Raw genomic sequence first — 26949 nt, forward strand, 5'->3', positions numbered from 1 at the left:
TGATCCTGGATCCCAGAATTTTTGTAGATAAAGGGTAAAACAAAAAACAACAACAACAACAAAAAGGGAAAAACAGGAAGAAAAGAAGGGAGGAAGCCGTGAGTTGGTGTAAAAAAACCAAAAAACCAAAAAAACAAGGAAAAAACCTGGGAATGTTGGGAGGGGTCCAAGGGGCATCGCTGGGAATTGGGACGGGGGGGAAAACCTGGATTTGTGGGTTTGGGAAATCAGGAAAAACCAACCCCAGCCACGGGACTGAGCCCTTTTCCAGGCGGGAACGCGGATCCTGGAAGGAGGGAGAGCGGCAGGAGCCCGGCGCGGGGGCCCTCTAGCGAGCTCCGCCTTCTCCAGGAGCGCCGATCCCAAAAAACAGCTGGAAAAGGGAAAAAACCCCGCTAGGAACCGTCACAGGGACGGGAATGTCAGAGGAGATGGGATTGGGAACGGGCTGGAGAACAAAGGTCCAAATCCAGAGGCTTTGCTGCTGCCGTTCCTGAGGGATTTTGCAGACATTGGAAGGGGGAAAATCTGCCTGGAATGGGGAAATTCTTTTCCTAGAAAGGGAGAAAAACCTGCCTGGAAAGGGGGAAAAAATCCCAAAAGAAGGAAAAATCTGCCTGGAAAGGGGGAAAAAATCCCAAAAGAAGGAAAAATCTGCCTGGAAAAGGGAAAATTGTGCCTGGAAAGGGTGAAAATGGGGCTTTAAAGGAATTATTTCATGAGGATTTTTTTATCCTGAAGGACAGGTGAGGGCAGGTGGAACATCCCAAAATAGCCCAAAGCTGCTGGAATTGAATCCTGCTGGACGCAGGTGACACCGAACAGATTAAAATATACAAAAAAATAAATAGAAATTGAAGAGCCCGAAAAGAAAGCAAAATATAACATTATTATTATTTTTCCGTCTGATTCGTGACCTGAGAGGCGTGGATTAAAAACATGGATTTATTTCCCATCTGGGAGAAAGGAATTCTTCACCCTGCCGACTTTAAACAATAAAAAACCCCAGGAATAAAGTTCTTTTTCTTCTCTCCAAAACAAATCCCCCGCCCTCCCACCATAAATATTTATTCGTACTTTTATCCCTCAGCTCCAAAGGAATTGCACAAGTCAAGATTTATGTGGAAAAAAAATAAAATAAATTCCGAAAGTCACAACTCTACCCAAATCTTCTGTTCTTGGTCAGGACGAAGAAGCCCAAGGAATAAAACCGGGCTGAAGTCGGGAAATCGGGAAAACTTCCAAGCTGAGATTTTGATCTCGAGGCGATTCCCATGGAAAAGTGGATGGTGCAGAGGATTCCTGGTGGGATTTAAATCTTGGTTTTCTTTGGTTTCACTGGCTCAGCTCTGGAATTTGGGTTTGAGTGCAAAAAAATCCTCATTTTTGGGGATTACTCTAGGAACAAAGAGCCCTGCTGCCCCATAAAGATCCTGATGATCATCTCGGTCCTGCAGACCAAGCCCTGGAACTGGGGTTTTTGTGCAAAAAACCCTATTTTTAGGGGTTATCTTAGTAATAGGTCGTGCTACGCTGTGAGGATCCCGATGATCACCCTGATCTCCTTCCTGCACACGCTGAAATTGGGATTTGAGTGCAAAAATCCTCTTTTGGGGGTTGCTTTAGGAGCAGAAGGCCTCCCTAGCACATGAAGATCCTGATGATCACCCTGATCTCCTTCCTGCACACGCTGGAATTGGGATTTGAGTGCAAAAATCCTCTTTTTGGGGTTGCTTTAGGAGGATCCTGATGACTCTCCTTCCTGCACATACCGTAGTGGGGGTTTGAGTGCAAAACTCCTCTTTTTGGGGTCACTTTAGGAGCAGAAGGCCTCCCTAGCACATGAAGATCCTGATGATCACCCTGATCTCCTTCCTGCACACGCTGGAATTGGGATTTGAGTGCAAAACTCCTCTTTTTGGGGTCGCTTTAGGAGCAGAGGGCCTCCCTAGCACATGAAGATCCTGATGACCATCTTGATCTCCTTCCTGCACACGGGGCACGGCGCTCTCTTCCTCTTCAGCATCCTGGCACACCTGAAGCAGGCCACCAGGTGAGCAGTCCTCCCGTGCACGATGTTCCCGTCCCGAGGCCTCTGCTGGCACAGGAAGCAGGGGCTCAGCACGGTTCTGATGCTCTCCAAAGACTCCACCTCCTCCTCCTCCTCCTCCTTCCTCAGCTCGGCGCAATCCCGCTTCTTCCCGCCCCGCGCCAGGTCCAGGGACTGGACGGAGCCGCCGGGATCCAGGCGGGATTCCGCCAGGAAAAGGTGTTTGGGTTGGCCGGCCGGGGCTGAGATCGTCCTCCGGCAGTCCGGGACGTCCATCCCCTCGTCCTGCTCCCGCTTTTCCACGGAAGCGATGTCGGAGAGGGACAGGGAATGGGGCAGCCTGGGGCAGTCCCGGTACCAGTCCTTGCGCAGGGCCCAGCAGCGGTAGCAGTACCTCTTCCCCGGGGAATTGAACTTCCTGCACTTGGAGCATTGCCAGCAATCCTGAGGGGTTTAAGGCAAAAAAAAAAAAAAATCCAGCCAAAAAAATATATTTTTTTCGATTTATTTTTAGGTATTCCTCGTTTTAGCCGCCTGGGGAAATGCAGCAAGGAAACCTCGTTTAAAAAAAATAAAATAAATTGATTTATGAGTGATTTAGAAGCTGGAAAAATCAACATTTTGTGGCTTGGGACTGATTCATCCCAGATTTCTCCCTCATGAATTCCTCTCCTTCCACTCTCCCAGCCCTCTGGAAGAATCCAAGCTGGGGCAGTTTATTTTTATTTAATTTCGAGAGAATTTTAAAAATCTTTTGCCCAAAACTCAAGGGGAGAGCTCCTGGAATTTGTTTTCCAGGCTCATCCATCACTTACCAGCTGCTGAACCTGCACAATTAATGGATTGATTAATTAATTATCTCACAGAAAAGGGCAGGAGCAGCCCAAGTGCAAAGCCAGGACTCAGCAGTCCAAAGCCAGGAACATCCCCCCATTTATTCCAGGCTGGAAAATTCTGCTAAAACCATTAAAATTCTGCTAAAACCATTAAAATTCTGTTGCAATTATTAAAATTCTGAGGGGTTTTTTTAGCAATTACAAAGTGCTACTTAGCATTTCCAGGTTCCTTCTAAGGATAATCCTCCAGATTTCCATCCAGAGGACCGCATGGAATTAAAACCTTATTAAAACCTCATTAAAACCTTATTAAAACCTCATTAAAACCTTATTAAAACCTCATTAAAACCTCATTAAAACCTCATTAAACCGTACCTGGGTATCAATAAAACTTCACCCAGGCACTTTTTTTTTTTTTTTCTTTAAACCCACACGGGAAGTCAGCTTCTCCCACCTCAAAATCAGCCCCAGGTAGTGCTGATCCCAAGGAATTCCCACCTCAGAAGCAGCCTCTGTGTCCGTGTCGTCGCTCAGACGCTGGGAATCCTCCAGCTCCTCCAAGCACACATCCTCAGGCACCTGGAATTCCAGGAGAGCACAGTCAGAGGCCGGGAATGTTGGAATATTCCCTGTTTAGCACATTTATCCCCAATGAAAGGATTGTATCGTCCCCTGCTCATTAAATCTCCCCTAAAAGTGAATAAAAAGCCGTTTTTGCAGCGCTTGTTTCGCTGGTTTACCTTGATTAGATTTTCCTCTTTGAGTCTTTAGCTGGACTCGATCTTTAAAAGCCTTTTCCAAGCTTAATTCCATGATTTTGATCTATTAACTCCTGCAGCTATTGGACAGAAACCCACTTAAGCTGCTGTGAGAAGTTTAACTCGTTTTAAATCGATTTTATGCCTTGAAAAATACGAATTTAAACCAAAACCCAAGCAGGAAAACCACCAAACACGTGAGGAATGGCGACAACCTTCTGCTAACGAGGATTTAGCCTCGGGATGGGAACAGATCCGGCTTTTCCAAGGCAGCGGAGCAGCGCGGGATGAATTCGGTTAAGGTACCTTGGTGTCACCTGCCGTGAGCTCCTCCGAGTCCAGCACCTCCGTCCTGTGCCCAGCACTGCCCTGCTCCAGGGAGCCCTCGTGCAGGAACCACAGGTCATCGGTGGTGTCAGAAACTATGGCAGTGTCAACGTCCTGAGGGGAAAACATCCAGGGAAAGCCCCTCAGGAGCAGCTCCAGGCCCAGCACGGGCCCCTTCTCCTCTCCAAAGCCCTGGGCACCTCACTGCCCTCAGACTGGGAACTCTCCCTCACACCTTCCCCAGATTCCAACTCACAGCCTTCCATTTCTGAAATTATCACCTCATAGGTTCCCTTTTTTCAAATTTCCCCCTCATAAATTCCTCCTTTTCCCAATTTTTACCTCACAAGTTCCTCCTTTTCCCAATTTCCCCCTCACTGACTCAGTTTTTCCCAATTTCCCCCTCACAAGATCCCCCTTTCCCCAATTTTTACCTCACAAGATCCCCCTTTTCCCATTTTTTACTTCACAAGATCCCCCTTTTCCCAATTTTTACCTCACAAGATCCCCCTTTTCCCAATTTCCCCCTCACTGACTCAGTTGTTCCCAATTTTCACCACACAAGTTCCTCCTTTTCCCAATTTTCACAAGTTCCCCCTTTTCCCAATTTTCACCACACAAGTTTCCATTTTCCCAATTTTTACCTCACAAGTTCCTCCTTTTCCCAATTTTCACCACACAAGTTCCCCCTTTTCCCAATTTCCACCTCAATTTCCTCCCCTTTTTTCCCCAACTTCCACATCCCTGCAGCTTGGCCACCAGCACACAATGCTCATCCCAATTTAAAAAAAATAAAATAAAAAAATCCCATCCTGAAATCCAGGCACCTCTGAGGGAAGAGTTTGGTGGATTTAAAACCTCTCCAAGTCACCAACCACCCGATGGGAATGGCTGGGACAGGCCCACACCGGGAAAAAAACTGAAAATCCTGGAGTGGGACGTGGAAAGAGAGGAAAAAACCGGAATATTTGATTTCCTTGGAAGCCAGAAGAGGGGAGGAAGGGGACACGAGGCCCTTTTTGAAGCGGTTACACACCTGGTTAGTCTGAATATCCGTGGATCCGTTACTCCTGGATTTGTAATTGCTTCTGAGGTTCCCTAAAAACCACCAGGGCAGCCCGGCCACATCCCATTCCTCAAAAACCAGATCCAGCTTGGGCTTTTTGCTTTTGGAGAGGTTTTCTATCAAGTCTTTGTCTGGAAGAGCCAAGCAGAGTCCAAGTCATTGGGTAAGAGAAAAAAAACTGGGCTCAAATCTGATTTATTTTTTTGATTTCTTGCATCAGGCTGAGAGCTCTGGGGTTTGGAATGGCAAAAATTCCCTGCACAGGTCAGGGAACATCCCAGTGCTCCCAGTGCCCCCGTACTGGGACAGGCTGGGTTTAAGTGAAACTTCCAGCACACAAACACAAACAGTGTTTGAGCGGATTTCTCAGTGATTCAAACTGCAAAAAGGAACAGGCTGGAATTCAGAATTCAGAATTCCCCCAGGAAACGGGGATCCATCCCCCGTGCTCCCAAGCTGAGCACTCGGGATCTCCGTGGATCTCCCTCGCTGCAGTCTCCAAGGCTGGTTTGGAAATCCAGGGAATTCCCAGCTCTCCCACTCGAGCTGCTCCTCCAACTGAGGTTCAACGATACAGGAGAATAAAAAGCGGAAAAATGGGAAAATTGCTCCCCAAAACACCTGAAATCTCCACGAGAGACCCAACAAAAAATTCCCATGGGGGGAAAATGTCAAAATATGACAGATCCACCAAAAAAAAAAAAAAAAATCCCAATTTTAGTTCAATTCCCTGCTGGGCTTGCAGGGAACGACTGCAGCCAGCCCAGGCTGGGTTCCGTGCGCTCAGGAGCCTCCCTTGGGATGGATCCCAGGACAATTCCAGCATCTCAAACACCCTCCAGCAAGGTCTGGAAGGGTTTTTTCCATGGCATCGTTCAATGAGAGATGGGATTTTGGGGCTTAACCTGCCACTGCACTCAGAGCATTTGTTTACGAGCCAGAAAATACGAAAATACCTGCGGTGAATTTTGAATTTCCCAGCCCTTAGCACCAAGATTTTTAAGGGTTCTGTTCCAGACCAGGGGATTTTTTTTGAGGCTCCCAAGTCCCTCCTCCGGCATTTTGCCGCTGTGTGTCCCACACAGGTTTGGAAATGCTGTGACCATGCAGGAATTTGTGTCCCACCTTCGCAAGTGTCACGGCCGGGCTCTGAGGTCGCCGGAGCAGAGGTTTTGCTGCCACCCTCCAGGATCCCCGAGTCAGATCCCTCCTCCTGGCTGAGCTGCAGGAAGGAAAAACGCAGGAATCAGCCCAGCAGAGCTTGCAGGGACAAGGGGATGCAGCACTTCCATCCCCAGGCACCAGCTGCAGGACGAGAGCAAGCAGGTAGGAAGAGGAAATAAATCGGAATAAAAGCTACGAACTATTTCTCTTTAAAGCCTCTGGAATCAGCACAAAGAACCAAGGAAAAATCTTCAGCGTGGCAAAAAAAAATCCCAAAGTTGGCGTTTTTCCTGCAGCAAAGTGACTTTGTGACTCCCTGGCACCTCCCAGCCCTCACACCCCAAACCACACCTGGAAAAACTTCGGAAGAGCCAAGATTTTTCCTCAGTTTTCACCTCCGCTGGAAACAAATCCTAACTAGGCACGGTGAGTTATCTGGCAATTCCTACCGTGAGGAAAAAAAATGGGATAAAAAGACAAAAAGCAGGAGCACAGGGCTGGAGAAGCTGAGGGCTGGAAGTGCTGCACCCCAGAGAAACGCGCTCAGAGACTGGCACTCTGTCACCAGGAGAACAGAGAAGGGTGGCTCTGTCCCTGCTCTGTGGACTCCGAGAACTTTGTTAATTTTTAGGGGGGAGGAATTTATTTTTTTTATTGTTATTTTATTTTTTTTTTTTTTTTTCTCTCCGGGAAGGTGAGGAGCAGCAAAACAAAACAAAACAAAACAAAACCAACAACAAAAATAAAAATTAAAAAGTTCTGGCAGTCCACCATGCAGAGGTACAGAGAAGGGGCGACTCTGTACAAGAAAAGAACCCACCGGGCGGTGGGGTTTACCTGCAGCTGGTCTGGGCTGGGCTTAGCGACGCTCTGCTCCTTTGGGAGAGTCTGTGCAGCATCTGCAGATGGCAGGTAAAACACAAGGAAAATCCTTCCCGGGAAATCCCCACTCTCACAGCACACAGGGCCTGCGGCAAGCAACCAACCAGCCGGGCTTGGCAGAGCTCGGGAATGGCCCCGAGGAGAGACCCGGCGTCCTGGGAAGGACGGATGGGAGCGGGCAGGAGCAGCTGGGGGAGAGGTCAGGATGTTCCTCCCAGAGGGACAAATGACTCTGTTCTCTACATTTATTCCAAATTCAGAATATTCTTCCCAGAGGGAAAAATGACTCTGCTCTCTACATTTATTCCAAATTCAGAATATTCTTCCCAGAGGGAAAAATGACTCTGCTCTCTACATTTATTCCAAATTCAGAATATTCTTCCCAGAGGGAAAAATGATTCTGTTTGCTGCAGCCAATTCTTCCCAAAGGGAAAAATTATTCTTTTTGCTATGTTCATCCCAAATTCAGAGTATTCCTCCCAAAGGGAAAAATGATTCTGTTTGCTACGGCCACCCCAAATTCAGAATATTCTTCCCAGAGGGAAAAATGATTCTGTTTGCTGCAGCCAATTCTTCCCAAAGGGAAAAATTATTCTTTTTGCTATGTTCATCCCAAATTCAGAATACTCTTCCCAAAGGGAAAAATGATTCTGTTCCCTAGATTTATTCCAAATTCAGAATATTCTTCCCAAAGGGAAAAATTATTCTGTTTCCTACATTTATTCCAAATTCGGAATAGTCTTCCCAAAGGGAAAAATGATTCTGCTCCCTACATTTATTCCAAATTCGGAATACTATTCCCAAAGGGAAAAATGATTCTTTTTCCTGCAGCCATCCCAAGCTCCAGGGCTTTGCCACAAGAATTCCTGGTTAATCTGAGTGTCTGTGGATCTGTTACTCCTGGATTTGGAATTGCTCCTGGGGTTGCCTAAAAACCACCACGGCGGTGTTGGATTTTCCTCATTTTCCCTGGAGCCTCCAAGGCACAGCCAAGGCTGGTTTGTACATCCAGGGAATTCCCACATTTTGCAAAGAGCTGCTTCTCCAACTGAGGTTCCTTGATACGAGAGAATAAAAAGTGGAAAACCAGGAAAATTGCTCCCAAAACATCTGGAATCACCATGAGTGACCCAGCAAGAAATCCTCATGGGGGAAATGTCAAAATATGACAGATCCACCAAAAAAAAAAAAACAATTCCCATTTTTGTTCCGTTCCCTGCGTGGTTTTCTGGGAACGACTGCAAACCCATTCCTCAAACATCAGGGTTCCAGAGGGAATCCCACCTGGAAGGTGAACAGGGCTCATTCTTTTGGAATTCCTGAGGATTCCTGCTCTTCCTGAAGGGTTTGGGCACGAGGAATGAAGAGAAAAGAAGGGAAAATTCCACGCACAGCGCTGGACACCGCTGGATCCAGCTGATGCTGCTGCTCCCAGGAGTTAATTAAAAGGCCAAGCTAAATTAAGAAGAATCCAATTAGCAGGGATCTTTCTGAGTCTGGCTCTGACCAGAGGGAACAAAGGACGCCAGGCTGGCTCCTGCCTGCTCCCTCTCCATTTAGGAGGAAAATTCCCTTCTGGATGAGGCTGATTCCCAGCAGGAATCACACACGGACGGGGAAAATCCGAGAAGCGGCAGAAAATTCCACCTGAATTTAAATGGAGCAAAACCCAGGATCGAGGACGGCAGGGATCCGTCACAAATCCCTGCTTTTCCTCCCTGCTCTCGTCACCTCCCAGCTGCTGGCTTTTCAATCCCTGAGGGGAAACAGGGAGACTCATCCTTCCCAAATCTGAGTTTCAGGGCGAGAAAAGACTCCAGGGGCTGGAGGGTTTCCCTCTGGAGCTGGTGAATTCCATAAAAACCAGCCTGGAGGTGAGGGATTCCTAAATGCAGCTGCTGGGAGGAAGACTTGGGAAAAGTGGGCAAGGAAGGGGGAGAAAAACTGGAAAAGGGGGGAAATTAGGAAGGAAAAGGGGGGAATTAGGAAGGAAAAGGGGGGAAATTAGGAAGGAAAAGGGGGGGAATTAGGAAGGAAAAGGGGGGGAATTAGGAAGGAAAAGGGGGGGAATTAGGAAAGAAAAGGGGGGAAATTAGGAAAGAAAAGGGGGGAAATTAGGAAGGAAAAGGGGGGAAATTAGGAAGGAAAAGGGGGGGAATTAGGAAGGAAAAGGGGGGGAATTAGGAAGGAAAAGGGGGGGAATTAGGAAGGAAAAGGGGGATTAGACAAGGAGGAAAATTAGGGAAGAAGAGGGGAAAAATTAGGCAGGAAGGGGGGAATTAAACAAGAAAGGGGGAAATTAGACAAGGAAGAGACAAAAATTAGACAAGGAAAGGGGGAAAATTAGAAAAGGGGGGAAAACTGGATAAGAAAGGGGGGAAATTGGTCAAGGAAGGGGGAAAATTAGGCAGGAAGGGAAAAATTAGACAACGGGGGGGGAAAAATTAGCTAAATCCAGCCATTCCTGTGCTGGGCTGAAGGAAACAGATGGGAAAGGGAAGGAAAACAGCTGGGAGAGGGAGGAAAACAGCTGGAGGAAAACAGCTGGAAGAGGGAAGGAAAACAGCTGGAAGAGGGAAGGAAGGAAAACACTCCCTGCGCACTCCAAGGTCTGGTCTGCCAAGCTGGGCTGGTTTGGGTCACATTCACACACAGCCAGGTCTAACTCAGGCCTAGGAACAGCTTTTCCTGGGCCAGGCTCAAAGAGAGGCCGGGGCTGGCGCAGGAGCAGCCACGTTCCAAGGAGAAGGCAGCAGAGTTTCTTTGCCTGGGAATGCTCAGCTCTCCACGCACACAGCTCTGTTTGGGAAGAGGGAACAGCAGCACTCACACAATCGTCCTACAGCTAAAGAGTCCAAATGGAATTCAGAAGATTCCTCTAGAAAATAAATCCGAATATTCTTGGAAAGAATCTTCTGTGAAAAAAATCCAAGGCAGAAAACTGAACTCTTTAGGGCCACGTTTTGAAATTTCAATTGAATTTCTCCACACGTGCCTGAGCCCTCCTAAAGGTTTAAATCCACTTAATCTGCTTAAAAAAAAAGTGGGAAATTTTACATAAAATTCCACAGCTGTGGAATAGATCCATTTTATCTGTTTTAAAAAATGGGAAATCTTACACAGAATCCCACAGCTGTGGAATAAATCCCTTTTAGCTGTTTAAAAAACGGGAAATGTGGCACACAAGCCCACAGCTGTGGAACCAATCCCTTTTAGCTGTTTAAAAAACGGGAAATGTGGCACACAAGCCCACAGCTGTGGAATAAATCCCTTTTAGCCGTTTAAAAAACGGGAAATGTGGCACACAAGCCCACAGCTGTGGAACCAATCCCTTTTAGCTGTTTAAAAAACGGGAAATGTGGCACACAACCCCACAGCTGTGGAACAAATCCCTTTTAGCTGTTTAAAAAACGGGAAATATGGCACACAAGCCCACAGCTGTGGAACCAATCCCTTTTAGCTGTTTAAAAAACGGGAAATATGGCACACAAGCCCACAGCTGTGGAACCAATCCCTTTTAGCTGTTTAAAAAACGGGAAATGTGGCACACAAGCCCACAGCTGTGGATCAAATCCCTTTTAGCTGTTTAAAAAACGGGAAATGTGGCACACAAGCCCACAGCTGTGGAATAAATCCCTTTTAGCCGTTTAAAAAACGGGAAATGTGGCACACAAGCCCACAGCTGTGGAACCAATCCCTTTTAGCTGTTTAAAAAACGGGAAATGTGGCACACAACCCCACAGCTGTGGATCAAATCCCTTTTAGCTGTTAAAAAAACGGGAAATGTGGCACACAAGCCCACAGCTCTGCCAGTGGAGTTTATTTTTCCCAGCCCTCCAACAGGAACTGGTTTCAAGGAAGCCACCCCAGCTCAGGTTAATGAGCGATTAATGGCTTCTCACTTTGATTTGAGCCCTCCCATGAGCTGGGGAAGCTGCAAGGTTCCAGACTAAAGCCTTGCAGGAATTTCAGCACTTTTAGAGATGATCAAATTATAAAACTAGGTGAGAGCGAGGATTTCCAGCTCTGAAGCTGCAAAAAACCTGGAGAAATCAACCGAGCTCGATCTGGATTGATGGAAGATGGGTTTCAATCCAGGGTGGGACAGTTCAGGGTTGGGGCTTGGCCCGAATCTGGGGATTTTTGGCACCACTCAAACAGCTCCTGGCACACAGAAAAGACACAAACTCCGAGAGATTTGCTTGGGAAAGCTCCTGAGAGAAGTTTATTCCTCCTGCAGCCACAGCTCCTGCGTTTGGGTACTCACCAGGGCAGGGAACGTTTATGGAACAGGAGCAACCTACCTGGGAGGGCAGCAGGGCTCAGGTTCCTCTTCAGCATCTCGTACACGGGGCTGTGGGACAGCAAAAACCCTTTAGGGGGCCCAGGAACCACAGGTTCAGCTTTTAATTAATGCATTTATAAAAGTTATTTATAGTTTTATTTAGGCGTGATCTTATATAGCTTTATTCATATTATATACCATATATTATATAAATGTATTTATAATGTATGGTTATAAAACTGAGGGGTTTTTCTTCTAGAGAGACTTCAAAAAAAAAAAGGTTTTGGTTTTGTTTTGGTTTTTTGTTTTGTTTTGTTGGTTTTGTGGGTTTTTTTGTGTGTGTGTGTGTTTTTGTTTGTTTGTTTGTTTTTTACTAGAGAGTCTCCAGAAACCACTGAGGTGGGATTTTTCCTGGAGATCCTAAACATCACAGTGATAAACCACTGAGGGTTTTCCTAGAGGGACCCTAAAACACAATGAGGGTTTTTCCCTAGAGAAACCCCAGAACAAACAGGGATTTTTTTTTTTTTCTAGAGGGCTGTGGGGGCTGACAGTCAAAATCCCCTTGGAGTTGCCAGAGAGAGCCCAGAAACCACAAACCCATTTATTATTTTATAAATTTATTTATAAAAATTATTAGGGAATTGATTTCCCTAGAGGTCCCAGAAATCACAGAGGTTTTTCTTCTCAAAAACCAGTCAATTTTTTTCCTACAGAGATCTCAAAAATCACTGAAGATTTTCCTGGAGGGACCCTAAAACACACTGAAGGTTTCTCCTAGACAGACTCCAAACCCACAGTGAATTTTCCCCTAGAAAACCCCCCAAAAACCCCCACAATTAGCATTTTTTAAATCCCTCACTACAGCACTCCCCTCAAAACTCTGGATTTTTCCTGAAATTCACCCCCAGGACCTTGAGAAAACACAAACCCAAACCCCACAGAGCCGCTCCTTCACCCCAGCAGCCCCACCCGCGGCTTTTCCAGATAAAACCGGGAATTTTCCCCCTCACCTGGGATCCTTGACAGAGAAGCTCTGCAGCCCCAGCAGCTCTCCCAGCTCATCTCCCCCGCAGTGCACCAGGTGCTGCTGCCTCTTGTCGTAGAGCTGCCGGCCCATGATGTACTGGCCCAGGAAATGCATCACCTGCGGGGACCGCACACGGCCTCAGCCCCCGGGCCCCGGGAACAGCCCCGCGGGATTTGGGATGTCCTGCCGCCGCCACCGGGATCTGAGGCGATTCTGGGGGCGTTGGAGCAGAGGGCTTGGGGGCGGTGAGGAGAGGGGTTGAGGTGGAGGACGGAGAAGTCCTGGTTCAGATGGGGTTATCCCCAGTTCAAATTCCATTATTCCCAGTTCAAACGGGGCTATCCCAGTTCAAACTGCATTATTCCCAGCTCAAACGGGGTTATTCCCAGTTCAATATGGAGTTATTCCAGTTCAAACTGCATCATTCCCAGTTCAGTATGGGGTTATCCCAGTTCAAACTCCATTATTCCCAGTTCAAACTCCATTATTCCCAGTTCAAACTGCATTATTCCCAGTTCAAACGGGGTTATTCCCAGTTCAAACGGGGTTATTCCCAGTTCAATATGGAGTTATTCCAGTTCAAACTGCATCATTCCCAGTTCAGTATGGGGTTATCCCAGTTCAAACTCCATTATTCCCAGTTCAAACTCCATTATTCCCAGTTCAAATTGCATTGTTCCCAGATCAAACTGCATTATTCCCAGTTCAAACTCCATTATTCCCAGTTCAATATGGAGTTATTCCAGTTCAAACTGCATTATTCCCAGTTCAGTATGGGGTTATCCCAGTTCAAACTCCATTGTTCCCAGTTCAAATGGGGCTACCCCAGATAAAATTGCATTATTCCCAGTTCAAACTCCATTATTCCCAGTTCAAACTCCATTGTTCCCAGTTCAAATGGGGCTACCCCAGATAAAATTGCATTATTCCCAGTTCAACCTGCATTATTCCCAGTTCAAATAGGGTTATTCCCAGTTCAAACTGCATTATCACCAGTTCAAACTCCATTATTCCCAGTTCAACCTGCATTATTCCCAGTTCAAACGGGGTTATTCCCAGTTCAGTATGGAGTTATTCCAGTTCAAACTGCATTATCACCAGTTCAAACTCCATTATTCCTAGTTCAAAAGAGCATTTTTCCCAGTTTAAAATGGGACTATCCCAGTGACCCTGCAGTGTCCCTGAAGTGTCCCCAAGGTGCCCCCCAGGCGGAACGGGAATATTTTCCGGGTCAGGGCTGAAACACAGGGCGTGAGAGCCACGGGATGAATCCCTCCCCGGCTCCCCGAGAAGGCCGGGGTGGCCCCAGGAACGCTCTCCCACCTCTTTGAGCGTGAAGGTGTCGCCCTGGGCGCCCGCAGCCTGCAGGATCCTCAGCAGGGGAACTTTGGGAATCACCTGGAAAACACAGCAGGCTTCGCTGGGACTCCGGGAATCCACCCCGGAGTAATCCCCAACAACCCACACCAAAAAAAAAAAAAATAATCCAAGGAATTTGGGTTTGGTCCCTCCCCACTTGGATGGGGCTGCTTGGAAAATGCAAAGCCTCAAAATTTTCCAAGCAAAATCCAAATTGTTTTTCAGGATAGATGTTTTCCAACATCCCATTCCCAGTGGAAGCGTTCTTCCCACTTTTCCCAGCGTGTTGACAAAATCAGTATTTTCCCGCTATTTTAAGTAAAATAGCAGGGGAAGAAGCAGCAGAAAAATATCCATAGTTCCATTTTTTAAAGGATATTTATCCATATTTATATGGATATTTTATGTCCTTTTAAATAGATTTTTCCCCTTGAAAATATTCCTGAATCATGGATGTGAAAGAGAACAAATTCCTTGGGATAAATCCCAATTTTTTTAGGATAAATTCTCCGGATTTAAATATATTTTGGATTTAATAAAATCTCGCTGCTCTGAGGTGGGAATTCGCTGATAATTAGCTGCTAATTACCTGATTGGCTTGTCCAAGAGTGATCCTGCAGGAATTCCCGGCTCCTGGATGCTGGGTGGAATTTGGGAAGCTCATCCTGGCAGTGAGGAGCTGCTCAAGCACCGACCTGGGAATGGATTTGGGATTAAAATCGGCCCTAAAATCCCATTTTTAATCCTGGCCCGGGCCCTTCCCGCTTTGTGCTGCTCCAGAGGGGCTGGGAAAAAACAACGGGAAAAAATTCTCCTGGAAAGAGCCGGGCAGAGCAGGGCTGTTATCCCTGGCAGGGCTCGAAATTCCCTGTGGAGGTGGCACCTGGGAAATGCCTGGGCTGGGTTTCCTGAGCCCAAATTCCTCCAAGCCCCAACATTCCACGATTCCAAGCTGGGCTGGATTTCCTGATCCCTAGAGATTTCTAGGTTGGAATTGCTGATCCCAAGAAAAATGGGGGGAAAAAGGGAAAAAAAGGCAGCCTGGGCCAGTGGGAGGTATCCCAGCCCAGGGGATTGGATGATCCCAAACCATTCCAGGATTCCATGCGCTGCTTTGGATGGGATTTTGGGAATGAATCCTTCCCTGGGACTGGGACGCTGGAAGTTGTCCCTGAACACAGAAGGTGGCACCGGGTGATCCCAGGAATCCTCTGGAATTGTGGAATTCCAGGCCCTGGCTCCCCAGAGCAGTGGGGAATTCAGGGAATCTCCATGATTCCATCAGGAAAACATTCCAGAGGGCGAATTCCTGACTCAGAGGGGGAGGGAGGAGCTGAGTCACATCCCAATGGAATTCTCTCCATTCCAGCACCTCCCTGAGGTCTCAAAAAATTCCCAAAAATCCCGCCTGGATCCAGGGAATAAAGGAATTCTGACAGCATTCCTGGATGAGCAGGCGCCAGAGACTTTCCTGGAAGGGCCACAAGGGAAAAATCCTGAAAAATTGGAATTTTTCACTGAAAATGCCCACAAAGATCAGCTCAGCAACCACTCCTCAAATCCACTGAAATCCTTCCCTAAAAAGGGCTGGAAAACTTGGAAAAAACCAGGAATTATTGAACATTAAATGGTGGGAAAAAAGCAACTTGAGCTGGCTCAAAGTCTTGACCTTGAGTCAAAATTTGTGTCTCCCCAGACCTGAAATTGAGATTAACATCTCAGGTTTTGTAAGAATTTGGTTGCAAATAAACCCTGAAAAAGCTTTTTTGGAAAAATTCAGGCTAAAGCAGGAAAAGAATTCCCAAAATTTACTCCTGGATTTGGCTGGGAGCTGTAATTTTGGGGATGTTTTCACTGGATTTTTAACCCGTGCGGTAATTAAATTTTGATTTTAAACATTATTTTAAATAATACATTCTAATAAATTTTAATTTATTTTTAAAATTTAATTATAAATAGAATAATGATATTTGAAAATGCAAAGCCTCAAAATTTTCCAAGTAACATGGGAATTGTTTTTCAGTGAACTCTCCCGGAGAAATTGATTTATTCCCACAGCAATTACCGGGAGCTTGAGGCACGTGATGGGTTTAAAATAAATATTTTGAAAATAATCAATTTCCTGCCTCAGGAATGCAGCTGCAGACAAAACAGGCTCAGAACAGCACCAAAATCTGAATTTTAGCACCAATTCTGATCTCTGGGAACTTCAATCCCTGCCCCAGCTGTTAAAAAGGATTTTTGGGGATTTTAGGAGAGAGTTCTGAGGGGTTTTACAGCATCTCTGTGGAATGAAATGGAAATTCCACGGAATAAAACCATTCCCAAAAATCCAACATCCCCAAATATTTAAGGAAGGGCTGATTCAAGCGCACCAAATATTCAACTTTCGAATTAATAATTCAAATTATAACAGCTTCAATCCCTTCCCCGGTTAATATTCCCCTAAATTTTAACAGATTTCTGATGGGAAAAAAAAAAAAATAAAATAAAATTGAACATCACCATCCTTAAAACGAGCCGGATTTACCCACCTCGATCTCTGTGCCCGGCAGGAATATCCTGGGATTATTATCCCGGGACAAGCCCCGGGGAAGGCTCTGCCACGCTCCGAGGATGCTCCGGAAGTTTTTCTAAAATCGCTTTTTTCAAACCTCGCCCGAGGGAGGGACCGAAAGCGGCCGATAACGGCCGGGCTGGGTGAAAATCAGCTTCAAAGAGGAGAAAAAATTTGGATTTCCTCTCCCTCCCCTTTCCTGGAAAGGGATTCTGCCTGAGGGAGATGACTTTTAACCTCTTCGGCGCTGATTTCATCACTCAAAACCTCCGGGTTTTACCGATAAATAAATGACTTTTTTTTTTTTTTTTCTTTTTTTGGCAGCTTGGTTCTCGTTAATATTCGTATTTCACTAGCAATTAATCTCGGGGTTAATTACGGTTTTGTTCGCGAGTTTTACAACATTTCCAGGCAGAAAACACCACAAAATTTAGGGATACAGCCCCCCCCCCCGAAAAGCTCCCACGCGGTGGGAATTCCTTAAAAAAAAATCCAAAAAAAACCCCCCCAAACCGGGGGAATTTCGTCCTCGGCCAGCCCAGAAATTTGGGATAAATTTAAATTCACCTTTCCCAGCCCGGAATGAACCTCCGGGGGGATTTGAGGCGCTGAAAACGTCCCTGGGACAGAGGAAAAATCTCGAGAGGAAACCGTGAATCACACCCGAGTCACGAGCTGTGCAAATTTTCCACTCCAAAATTTCACCCCCCGCCACGGGGAGGACTCGTCTGGCCCTTTTATGACTAAAAATTCCTCTTTGAGACACCAAAAAACCCCCACGAAACCGCAGCTTCTCTTTTTTCAAAAAGCTAAAAATCTCAAGTGGCTGAAAAGTCAAGGTAAAACTTGCTCAGGCTCAGCTTGGGGTTTTTAAAGTCTAAATTTAAGGGGAAAAAATGAATTTTTAAGTTCCGTTTAAAGCAAAAACACAGCAGAGGTTGGGTTCAGGTGAAGGCAATTTTTTTCCAGCTTTCCAACAGATGAAAATATTGAAAATCAAGTTGTGATTTTAGGTATTTTTGGGTAAAACAGCCCCGAAGGGGGAGGCTTTAAACAGGTACCGATGTCATCATGAAGTCACTGATAATTAAGTTTGTCCTCATCAGAGTCCCTGAGGGGTTTCATGCCTCAAATTTAACCCTTTTAATGAAATAAAAAAGATATAGTTTTAAAATTCTGATTTGTACCTGAGATGGGTTTTGTGGCTGGCACGACGTGCATCTGCCAGCAATTCGGGGATACTCCCCAAAGATCAGCCTAAAAATGCAACCCAAACCTTGGGTAAATAAAAGATAACAAATTTAAAAAAAAAAAGTTGTGCAATTCTGCTTTGGTTGCGAAATGTTGTGAAAGCGGGAGGAAAACCAAAAGTGATCAATTGAAGTCACAAAGAGCGAACTGCTCTGCAAATCTCCCTAAATCCCTCCAGGAACTTGGGATAAGGAAACGCTTCCACCACCCTGAACCTCCTGATTTGGGCTTTATTTTTAGAGGGGAAAAAAATCAAACCCGGCTCTTCTCGGGGGTTTTGTGAACAAAACTCGTGTTTCGTGGGATCAGTTCCTCAGATCGTGTTCTCTGAGGGTGAAATCCTGGAATGGTGGAATTACAGAGCGGTTCGGGCTGGAAAAGGCCTTTAACTTCATCCCATTCCACGGGCAGGGACAATTTCCACAGTCGCACGCTGCTCCGAGCTGGCCTGGGGCACTCCCAGGGCAGGAACAGCCGCGGATTCCCTGGGAATTCCATCCCAGCCGCTCTCCACGCTCGCAGGGAAGGATTTATTCCCCAAATCCCACCCGCCCGTGCCCCGCGTCAGCCCGGAGCCATCGCCCCTTCTCCCGTCGGTCCAGGCCTTTGCAAACATCCCCCCACCCATCTTCCTCCCAGGCCACGATTAAACCACCCCGAAGCTGCCCTTTCTCCAGGCGGGACAATCCCAATCGCCCCAGAATTTCCTGGGAAGAGATTAAAAAGCCCACGGCCGCTCCCGCCGGGCCAGGCCCCTCCCGCCGGCACCGCCTCCTGCCCCCCCCTCCTCCTCACCGCCCCCTCAGCCCTTCGCCCCCCGGCACGCCGCCTTCCCCCCGGCGCCGCGCTCACCCTACAGCCGCTCCATGGGCTCCGGGAAGGGGGTCGGGGAGGGGAAGGAGCCCCTACACCCCCCGAAGGCTCCGCGCCTCCATTTTAGCGGGGTCCGGGGCGCCGCTTCCCCTGGCGGCCAACATGGCGGCGGGGAGAGCGGAGCGGGGGGCGTGCTGCCAGAAGGGACGCGGCGCCGGCGTGGCCGTGGGACACCGCCCAGCGGCTGGGAGGATCCCGGAGATGCGTCCGGGCGGAAAATAGGAAGAAATTATTTTAAACTTTAAATAAAAATATATATCTTTGGACTTTACTTCAAAAGAATATTTTAAAATAATATTAATAAATACATAAGATAACAACACATACGTAATAGATTTTTGCGCAGTGTAATGTTGTATGCAAGATAATTTTAAGACATTTTAATAAATAAAAATCAGTAATAGTAATTACTGATAAATATTAATGAAAAGCATAATAAAAAAGAAAATATTATCTCAAGTCAGGATGCTCTTTGGTGCAAGATCTTTGTATGTTTTCAGGTGTAATCAGCAAGAAAGGAGATCTCAGTGGAGCAGGCAGCAGAAACATCCCTGACTCAAGGACACTCTGGAATTATCGAGCCTTAAGGATGGAATAATTCAAAATGTCGATGTGTGTCTGTGAAGGCACCGCTGACTCGGCTAAATATTCAAGGTCCCTGTGTCCTAGAGCTGAGCTAGCTTCATTTTAATAATCTCCTGGACATTAGGGTATCCACTGGAATATCCACCTGGATATTAGAATAGCCACCTGGATATTAGCATAGCCACATGGATGTTAGAATATCCAGCTCTATTCATTATAAAACCCACGCTTTCCTGCGTCACCTGCCCCAGGTCACCCTGCCGCGGCTGTGGGCTGAATTATTTCCAGAGCTCCCTTCCAAGCTGGGATCCACATGTTCGGAAAATTCCAAACTGATCCCGGGCCAGGCTCAGCGACAAAATCGGAACCGCCGGGTGTCAACGGCAAAACCCGGTGCGACGTGCTTGGTTTGCCGCCGACGCGGACAGAAATAATTAGAATATTGTGTCTAATCGTGCGTTTGGCCCGAGGGGAGGGAACCGCATACGGGGAGCGGATCCGAATTCCTGGGAAAAACCCGGGAGCGGCCGCCCCGCTGTGCGCTGATAAAAGCATGGAGTGCGCACTCTTCGCAGAGCCCGGATAGCTCAGTCGGTAGAGCATCAGACTTTTAATCTGAGGGTCCAGGGTTCAAGTCCCTGTTCGGGCGGATGTGCTTTTTTTCCATTAGTTAGGGTGTTTTTTTGTTTGTTTGGTTTTTTTTTTTTTATTTCCTGCCAGAATTCCCCCTCAGGCGCAGCCAGGACCCTCCGGCGGGCAGCGCCGACCGTGCCGCGGGTGTAAAAAATGGGGGTTTTGGGAAAAAAAAAAATAATGTGGCGGTGAAAAAAATAAGGGAAAAGAAGTTCCGCCCGAACAGGGACTTGAACCCTGGACCCTCAGATTAAAAGTCTGATGCTCTACCGACTGAGCTATCCGGGCTCTGCTGTGACGGTGGCGCAGCCGCGATGTCACCCTGCACAGGGCTGAGGGCGCCGGGATTCTCTGTCAGTGCCCAGTCTGCACTCCATTGTCTGCACCCCGTTATCGGCACCCCGTTATCTGCACCCCGTTATCTGCACCCCATTGTCTGCACCCCGTTATCTGCACCCCGTTATCTACACCCCATTACCTGCGCCCCACTGCCTGCACCTTCCCTCCTGCAGCCCTTCCGCCTGAGCCCCACAACCTGCACCTTCCTGTCTGAGTGCCCCTGACTGAACCCTCCTGCCTGGAGCCCCCCGCTCCACCCCACTGTCTGCGCCCCGTTATCTGTACCCCGTTATCTGCACCCCACTGTCTGCACCCCACTGTCCTCACCCCATTATCTCCATCCCACTGTCTGCACCCCGCAATCTGCACCCCATTTATCTGCACCCCACAATCTGCACCCCCAGTCCTCAGCCCTCCTCCTGCACCCCCGACTCAGCCCCGGGTCCGGGGCAGCGCTGGCAGCGCGTCCCCCCCCGGCTGTGGGGACCAGCGGCGGCTGTGGGGGGCTCCCAGCACCCCCCGGAGCACCCCGAGCCCCGGGGGGACCCCAGCTGCCGGGGGACCGCAGGGATGTCCCCGAGGATGGCGGCAGGGGGACAAGGACAGAGCGGTGGGAGCGGCTCCGTGCCCCCCGAGGGGACCGAGAATGGAGGGGTGGGAATGTCCCCGGGATCCCGTGGGGAGAGCTGGGGACACCCCGGGGACATGGGGGGACACACCGGGGACATGGGGGGACACCCCGGGGACATGGGGGGACACACCGGGGACATGGGGGGATACACCGGGGACATGGGGGGACACACCGGGGACATGGGGGGACACCCGGGGGGGACAGGAGTGGGATGCAGGGATGGGGAAGGAGGATGCGGGAATGCGGGGGCATCGTTCCGGGGGTGCCGTGGGGAGGCCGGAGCGTACTGGGGACACCGAGGGGACACCGAGAGACACCGGGGGGACACCGAGGGACACCGGGGGGACACCGGGCGGGGCTCTGTGCAATGCGGACGGTGGCACGGAACACCCCGGGGACATTCAGGGGGACACAGGGGGGATCAATCCCGGGCTCTGTGCAATGCGGAGCATCCCGGGGACGTTCAGGGGGACACCGGGGGGACACCGAGGGGACACCGGGGGACACGGGGGGACACCGAGGGACACGGGGGGACACCGGGGGGACACCGAGGGACACGGGGGGACACCGGGCCGGGCTCTGTGCAATGCGGACGGTGACCGGGAGATGGCCCCGCACCGCCCCGCGCTGCGCTCGCCATTGTCCGCCGCCTCCCCCCGGCTCCTCCCGCATCCTCCGAGCTCCTCCTGCATCCCCCGGCTCCTCCCGCATCCTCCGAGCTCCTCCTGCATCCCCCGAGCTCCTCCCGCATCCTCCGAGCTCCTCCCGCATCCCCCGAGCTCCTCCCGCATCCCCCGGCGCCGCCGCCGCCGCTCGGAGCAGGTAGGGCCGCACCGGGGAGCGGAGGGAGCGGGGGGCTCAGCTGGGCTCGGCCCGGGGTTTTCCCTCTAAAACTAATAATAATGATGATGATAATAATGATATTTTCCATTTAAACGTAGCCGTGATTTCCCCTCCCGGCGCCGCTCGCCTTCCCAAAGGCTGCGGCTCGTCCCGGTGCCGCTCCGGAGCTCCGGGAGCCCCGAAAGCTGCCGGGGGGAGGAGGCGGCGCTGCCCCTTCGCAGCGCACCGGGAGCGGCCCGGGGGTCCCCGAATGTCCCAGCGGGAATTGGGAGGGATTGGATGAGCGGGATAATGAGATGGAGCCCGAGGAACGGCGGAGCTGGGGACAGGGACAGGGATGGGAACGGGGACAGGGATGAGGACAGGAGACAGGGATGAGGGGAACAGGGACTGGGACAGGGACAGGGACAGGGACAGGGACGGGGACAGGGACAGGGACAGGGACAGGGACAGGGATGAGGACAGGGATGGGGACAGGAGACTGGGATGAGGGGGACAGGGACAGGCCAGCCGTGGTGTGACACTGAGCAGGATCAGCTCAATCCCAGCCCTAAACCCGCCCGGTTTTAGGGCAGGAGGCTCTTGTGAGGATGCCGGCCGGATCCCTGCCCTCCTGCAGATCCCAAACCTGCGGGAACGCTCCTGGATAAATTCCAGAGCTTTGGGAGCTGCTCCCTCCGGCTGAGGGAGCTCCACGGATTCCCCCCTGCTCCTGTGTGCGAGGCCGAGCGCGGCTGGGATTGTTCCCGGGATCTGGGCCCAGCTCGGCGAGCTCCAGCGTGACCAGGGAAATCAATCCTTCCTTCCCAGGGCGGCAGGGACGGGAAAACAGGGAGCTGTGGGACAGGGAAACCTGCCTGGAGCCTGGTATTCCCAGGAAAATCAATCCTTCCTTCCCAGGGCTGCAGGGGCGGGAAAACAGGGAGCTGTGGGACAGGGAAACCTGCCTGGAGCCTGGTATTCCCAGGAAAATCAATCCTTCCTTCCCCGAGCAGGATAAGTGGGAGCTGTGGGCTGAGGGAAGCTGCCTGTCCCGGAATTCCTGGGATAACCGCCCGGGCCAGGCACCTGCCCCACCTCCTCGCCTCCGGAGCATCCTGAATTCCAGAGGCTGGGGAGGGGATCCAGGGGATCCAGGGGAACCGGAGGATCGTCCCTCCCAGCCCTTCCCTTCCAAGCCTGCAGCCGGGCATTCCTCACCTGCTGCAGTGGGAGCGGGTGCTCCGTGTGGGAGCGTTGCTGGGATTCACCGGGATGCACTGGGATTCACTGGGGTGCACTGGGGTCCACTGGGATTCATTGGGATTCACCGGGATTCACTGGGATTCACCGGGATTCACCGGGATTCACTGGGATGCACTGGGATTCACTGGGATTCACTGGGATTCACTGGGGTGCACTGGGGTGCACTGGGATTCACAGGGATTCACTGGGATTCATTGGGATTCACTGGGATTCACTGGGATTCATTGGGATTCACCGGGATTCACCGGGATTCACCAGGATTCACTGGGATTCATTGGGATTCACCAGGATTCACAGGGATTCATTGGGATTCACCAGGCTGCACCGGGATTCACCGGGATACCCCGGGATGGGAAGGGCTGTGCAAGGCCAGGGACGGGAAAGGCCTGGGGACCCCTCCAGGGCCAGCAGAATTCCCAGCCCCATCCCGGTTCTCCGAGCCTGCGGCGTGTCCGTGGGCCCCCGTGACGTGGGAATCCTGCGGGATGAGCAGCACCGGGAATCCCAGGACTCCCATTCCACACTGGGATGGGGCTGCTGAGGATTACAGGGCCCTAAAAGGGTTCGGGGTGCACCCTGGGGTGATGATCCCAGTCCTCCCTGCATCCCTGGGGTGATGATCCCAGTCCTCCTGCATCCATGGGATGAGGATCCCAGTCCTCCCTGCATCCCTGGGGTGAGGATCCCAGTTCTCCCTGCATCCCTGGGGTGATGATCCCAGTCCTCCCTGCATCCCTGGGATGATGATCCCAGTCCTCCCTGCATCCCTGGGATGATGATCCCAGTCCTCCCTGCATCCCTGGGGTGATGATCCCAGTCCTCCCTGCATCCCCGGGGTGATCCCAGTCCTCCCTGCATCCCTGGGGTGATCCCAGTCCTCCCTGCATCCCTGGGATGAGGATCCCAGTCCTCCCTGCATCCCTGGGATGAGGATCCCAGTCCTCCCTGCATCCCTGGGGTGAGGATCCCAGTTCTCCCTGCATCCCTGGGGTGAGGATCCCAGTTCTCCCTGCATCCCTGGGATGATGATCCCAGTCCTCCCTGCATCCCTGGGGTGAGGATCCCAGTCCTCCCTGCATCCCTGGGGCGATGATCCCAGTCCTCCCTGCATCCCCGGGGCGATGATCCCAGTCCTCCCTGTCTCCCTTTTTTGCTCCCAGAGGTTAGGATTTGCTGGATTTGCTGGATGCGATCGTGGCTCCAGGAATGAAACCCTCCGGGGTCACTTCATTTTTATTTCTTTTTTTTTTTTGTTCCCATGATTTTTGAGGCCGGGTTTCCTTTTGGGATTGGCGATTCCAGGCTGGGATGGGAAGCGGGAGTTTCCCCTGCATCCCAGGATGATCCATCTGGCTCCGGGAGAGGCGCCCCATGGCAACAGGGAAGGGCTCGCAGCGTTTTCCATGGATACGGCAGCGGGATCCATCCCCAGGGATCAGGGATCAGGGATGAGGGACAGGCAGCGCGGGCAGGGAGGGCGATCCCAAATCCACCCGAAATCCACCCGAAACCCACCCCAAATCCACCCCAAATCCATCCCAAATCCATCCCAAACCCACCCCAAATCCACCCCAAATCCATCCCAAATCCTGCTGCTGCTTCCCGGCGCATCCCGGGATGTGCTCCACGTGGATCGGCTCCCGGGGCCGGTTTGGGCTGGTTTTGGGGGTTTTTGAGGTGTTTTTGGGGTGATTTTGTGGTGGATTTGGGGCAGTTTTGGGGACGTCCTTAGGGTGTTTCTGGGGCGGGTTTGGGGCAGGGTTTGGGGCGGTTTTTGAGTGTTTTGCAGCATTTCTTTGAGTGTTTTGTGGCATTTGGGTTTTTTTTTTTATGGGGATGTATTTGAGGTTTACGGCGTGTTTTGGGTTGCAAGTTTGGGTGGGTTTGGGGTTTTTTGGGGGTGTTTTATGGTGATGTTTTTTAGGTTTACGGGGTGTTTTGGGGTGCAAATTTGGGTGGGTTTGGGGTGGGTTTGGGGGTTTTTTTTTCTGGTGGGTTTTGTGCTGTTTTGGGGGTGTTTTATGGGGATGTTTTTGAGGTTTATGGCGTGTTTTGGTGTGCGAGTTCGGGTGGGTTTGGGGTGGTTTGGGGGGTTTTTTTGGGGTGTTTTGGGGTTTTTTTTGCAGGTGTTTCTGGGGTGTTTTTAGGGCTCCATCCCCTCCCGCCCCCCGTGCCGCCGCCGCCGGGTGGGCGGCAGGGAGGAAGCCGAGATTTGCATGGGACGCGGGTGGTGGCACCGGGGGACAGCGCGACGCCACCTCCAGCGTCCCCCGGGGGTGGCGCCGGCCCGGGGCGGGGGGTGTGACACGGGGACAGGGACAGCTGGGACAGGGCCGGGGTGGGGACACCCTGGGGACATCGTGGGGACACCCTGGGGACACGCTGGGGTCCCAGGGTGCCAGGAGTAGGGGTGTGACAGGGGATCTGCCACCCCTCCTGTCCCCAACTGTCCTCTCCCGTCCCTTCCTGTCCCCTCCTGACCCATCTCCTGTCCCCAGCTGTCCTCTCCTGTCCCCTCCTAGTCCCCTCTTGTCCCCTCTGCTGTCCTCTCCTGTCCTCTTCTGTCCCCAAATGTCCCGTCTCCTGTCCCCAACTGTCCCCTCCTGTCCCCTCTCCTGTCCCCTCCTGTCCCCTCCTGTCCCCAGCTGTCCCCTCCTGTCCCCTCCAGTCCCCTCCTGTCCCCTCTTGTCCCCTCTCCTGTCCCCTCCTGTCCCCATCACCGAATCGCTGCCTCCAGGTTCTCCCTCCTTTTTTTTTCCCCCCTTTTTTTTTTTCCTGGCTGCCCCCGCTGGGGGATTTGGGATTCTCTCATCCCAAACCCCTCCAGGGCAGGATTTCCTCCCGAGGGTGGAAATCCGTGGAAAAGCCGAGGGCAGAGGCGCGCAGCTGCACATCCTGCCTCCTCCGGAGAGCCGGGACCCGGCTGTCCCCGGGACAAAAACCCGCTGGAGGAGCAGGAAAATCCTCCAGAGCGGGTCCCAAGCGGGGCCGGATCTCCGGGATGGGATCCAGGCCTTTCCTGCCGCTCTCCCGAAAATTCCTGGGGGCAGCTCCCGCCGCGGGGACCCGGCTCCGAACCCCTCTGGAAAGCCGGGAGCGCGACCCCCGCGCGTTCGGGGTCGGGATTTTTTGTCCGCAGGGTGGGGAAGGGAAGGGAGATGCCTGGAAAATCTGGGATGGGATCTGGGGGAAATCCGGCCTCTGTTCTTCCAGAGGGTTGGACTGGCCGGGTCTGGGGGTGATGGATGCGTTCGTGGCTCCAGGAATGAAACGCTCTGGAAGTTGTTTTGGTTTTTTCCATGGTTTGTCGGGCCAGGCTCCCTTTTGGCACTCGCGATTCCAGGCTGGGATGGGAATTCTGAGCTTCCCCCGTGTCCAAGCAGCACCTGGAGACCGATCCCAAAGGGATTTCCATGGGGAACGTCACCCAAAATTCCCCATTTCCCCCCCTCGAGAGCTTTTTGTGGAATGGGGGGAGCGGATCCCACTTTTCCTGGCGCTGCTGGGATCCTTGGGAACACAGAGCCGCCCACGCCCTGGCACAAAACCCTGGAGCATCCCGAGTTCCCTGCACCCGGGGAGCTTTGTCACCTCCCTCTGGGGTGACAGCGGCCGGGCAGGGATCGCTCCAGAGGCTGGGAATTCCGGCCGGGAGCAGCAGGAGCGGCCGGGCAGGGATCGCTCCAGAGGCTGGGAATTCCGGCCGGGAGCAGCAGGAGCGGCCGGGCAGGGATCGTTCCAGAGGCTGGGAATTCCGGCCGGGAGCAGCAGGAGCGGCCGGCCAGGGATCGCTCCAGAGGCTGGGAATTCCGGCCGGGAACAGTGGCCGGGCAGGGATCGCTCCAGAGGCTGGGAATTCCGGCCGGGAGCAGCAGGAGCGGCCGGGCAGGGATCGCTCCAGAGGCTGGGAATTCCGGCCGGGAGCAGCAGGAGCGGCCGGGCAGGGATCGTTCCAGAGGCTGGGAATTCCGGCCGGGAGCAGCAGGAGCGGCCGGCCAGGGATCGCTCCAGAGGCTGGGAATTCCGGCCGGGAACAGCGGCCGGGCAGGGATCGCTCCGGAGGCTGGGAATTCCGGCCGGGAGCAGCAGGAGCGAGGTGAAGGCCGCGGCTTTATGCGGAGGCTCCTCCCTCCCTCCCGGGTTATGAATGGATCGGGAATTGTGTCCTTGACAGGGAGAGCCTCCGTGCCGGGAATTGTGCCACTCCCGGCTCCGAGTGTCCCCAACTCCTCCTG

The 26949-nt window shown here is 51.3% G+C and overlaps 2 protein-coding genes and 2 non-coding genes across 5 annotated transcripts in view; 2 read left to right on the forward strand and 2 right to left on the reverse strand.

Annotated features, from left to right (window-relative positions):
• Window positions 1–859: 859 nt before the first annotated feature.
• On the reverse strand, window positions 860–18569 carry MDM4 (MDM4 regulator of p53). Of its 2 annotated transcripts, none has more exons than XM_040085438.1 (11): window positions 18418–18569; window positions 14347–14452; window positions 13722–13796; window positions 12382–12515; window positions 11388–11437; window positions 7039–7100; window positions 6163–6259; window positions 5008–5168; window positions 3951–4085; window positions 3385–3465; window positions 860–2494 (listed from the first exon to the last, which is right to left on the reverse strand). In XM_040085438.1, the coding sequence occupies exons 2-11, from the start codon at window positions 14419–14421 to the stop codon at window positions 1949–1951; spliced, it is 1416 nt and encodes a 471-aa protein (XP_039941372.1). In that variant the 5' UTR covers window positions 14422–14452; window positions 18418–18569; the 3' UTR covers window positions 860–1948. The 2 variants fall into 2 exon arrangements, with proteins under 2 accessions (XP_039941372.1, XP_039941371.1); XM_040085437.1 differs by having other exon boundaries at window positions 7039–7169.
• Window positions 18570–19599: 1030 nt separating this feature from the next.
• On the forward strand, window positions 19600–19672 carry TRNAK-UUU (transfer RNA lysine (anticodon UUU)). The gene has a single exon. It is a non-coding gene; the product is annotated as a tRNA-Lys (tRNA).
• A 199-nt stretch (window positions 19673–19871) lies between these two features.
• TRNAK-UUU (transfer RNA lysine (anticodon UUU)) lies at window positions 19872–19944 on the reverse strand. The gene has a single exon. It is a non-coding gene; the product is annotated as a tRNA-Lys (tRNA).
• Window positions 19945–21424: 1480 nt separating this feature from the next.
• Window positions 21425–26949, forward strand: part of PIK3C2B (phosphatidylinositol-4-phosphate 3-kinase catalytic subunit type 2 beta) — a 31296-nt gene continuing 25771 nt past the window's right edge. The window contains exon 1 of the mRNA XM_040085667.2: window positions 21425–21448. The gene's annotated coding sequence lies outside the window, so the exon portion shown is untranslated. The remainder of the gene's footprint in view (window positions 21449–26949) is intronic.

The sequence above is a fragment of the Hirundo rustica genome, chromosome 24, assembly GCF_015227805.2.
Source record: "Hirundo rustica isolate bHirRus1 chromosome 24, bHirRus1.pri.v3, whole genome shotgun sequence".
In the NCBI taxonomy this organism is placed as follows: Eukaryota; Metazoa; Chordata; class Aves; order Passeriformes; family Hirundinidae; genus Hirundo; species Hirundo rustica.

Excerpts from the sequence above, each read along its gene's own strand:
- MDM4 (XM_040085437.1), bottom strand. The coding sequence starts at position 14,421 with ATGAGCTTCCCAAATTCCACCCAGCATCCAGGAGCCGGGAATTCCTGC. Across the intron at positions 7,170-11,387 it reads GAGCCCTGCTGCCCTCCCAG|GCCCTGTGTGCTGTGAGAGT; the intron begins GTAGGTTGCTCC and ends TGCTTGCCGCAG. Across the intron at positions 5,169-6,162 it reads CGGCCGTGACACTTGCGAAG|ACAAAGACTTGATAGAAAAC; the intron begins GTGGGACACAAA and ends TGGCTCTTCCAG.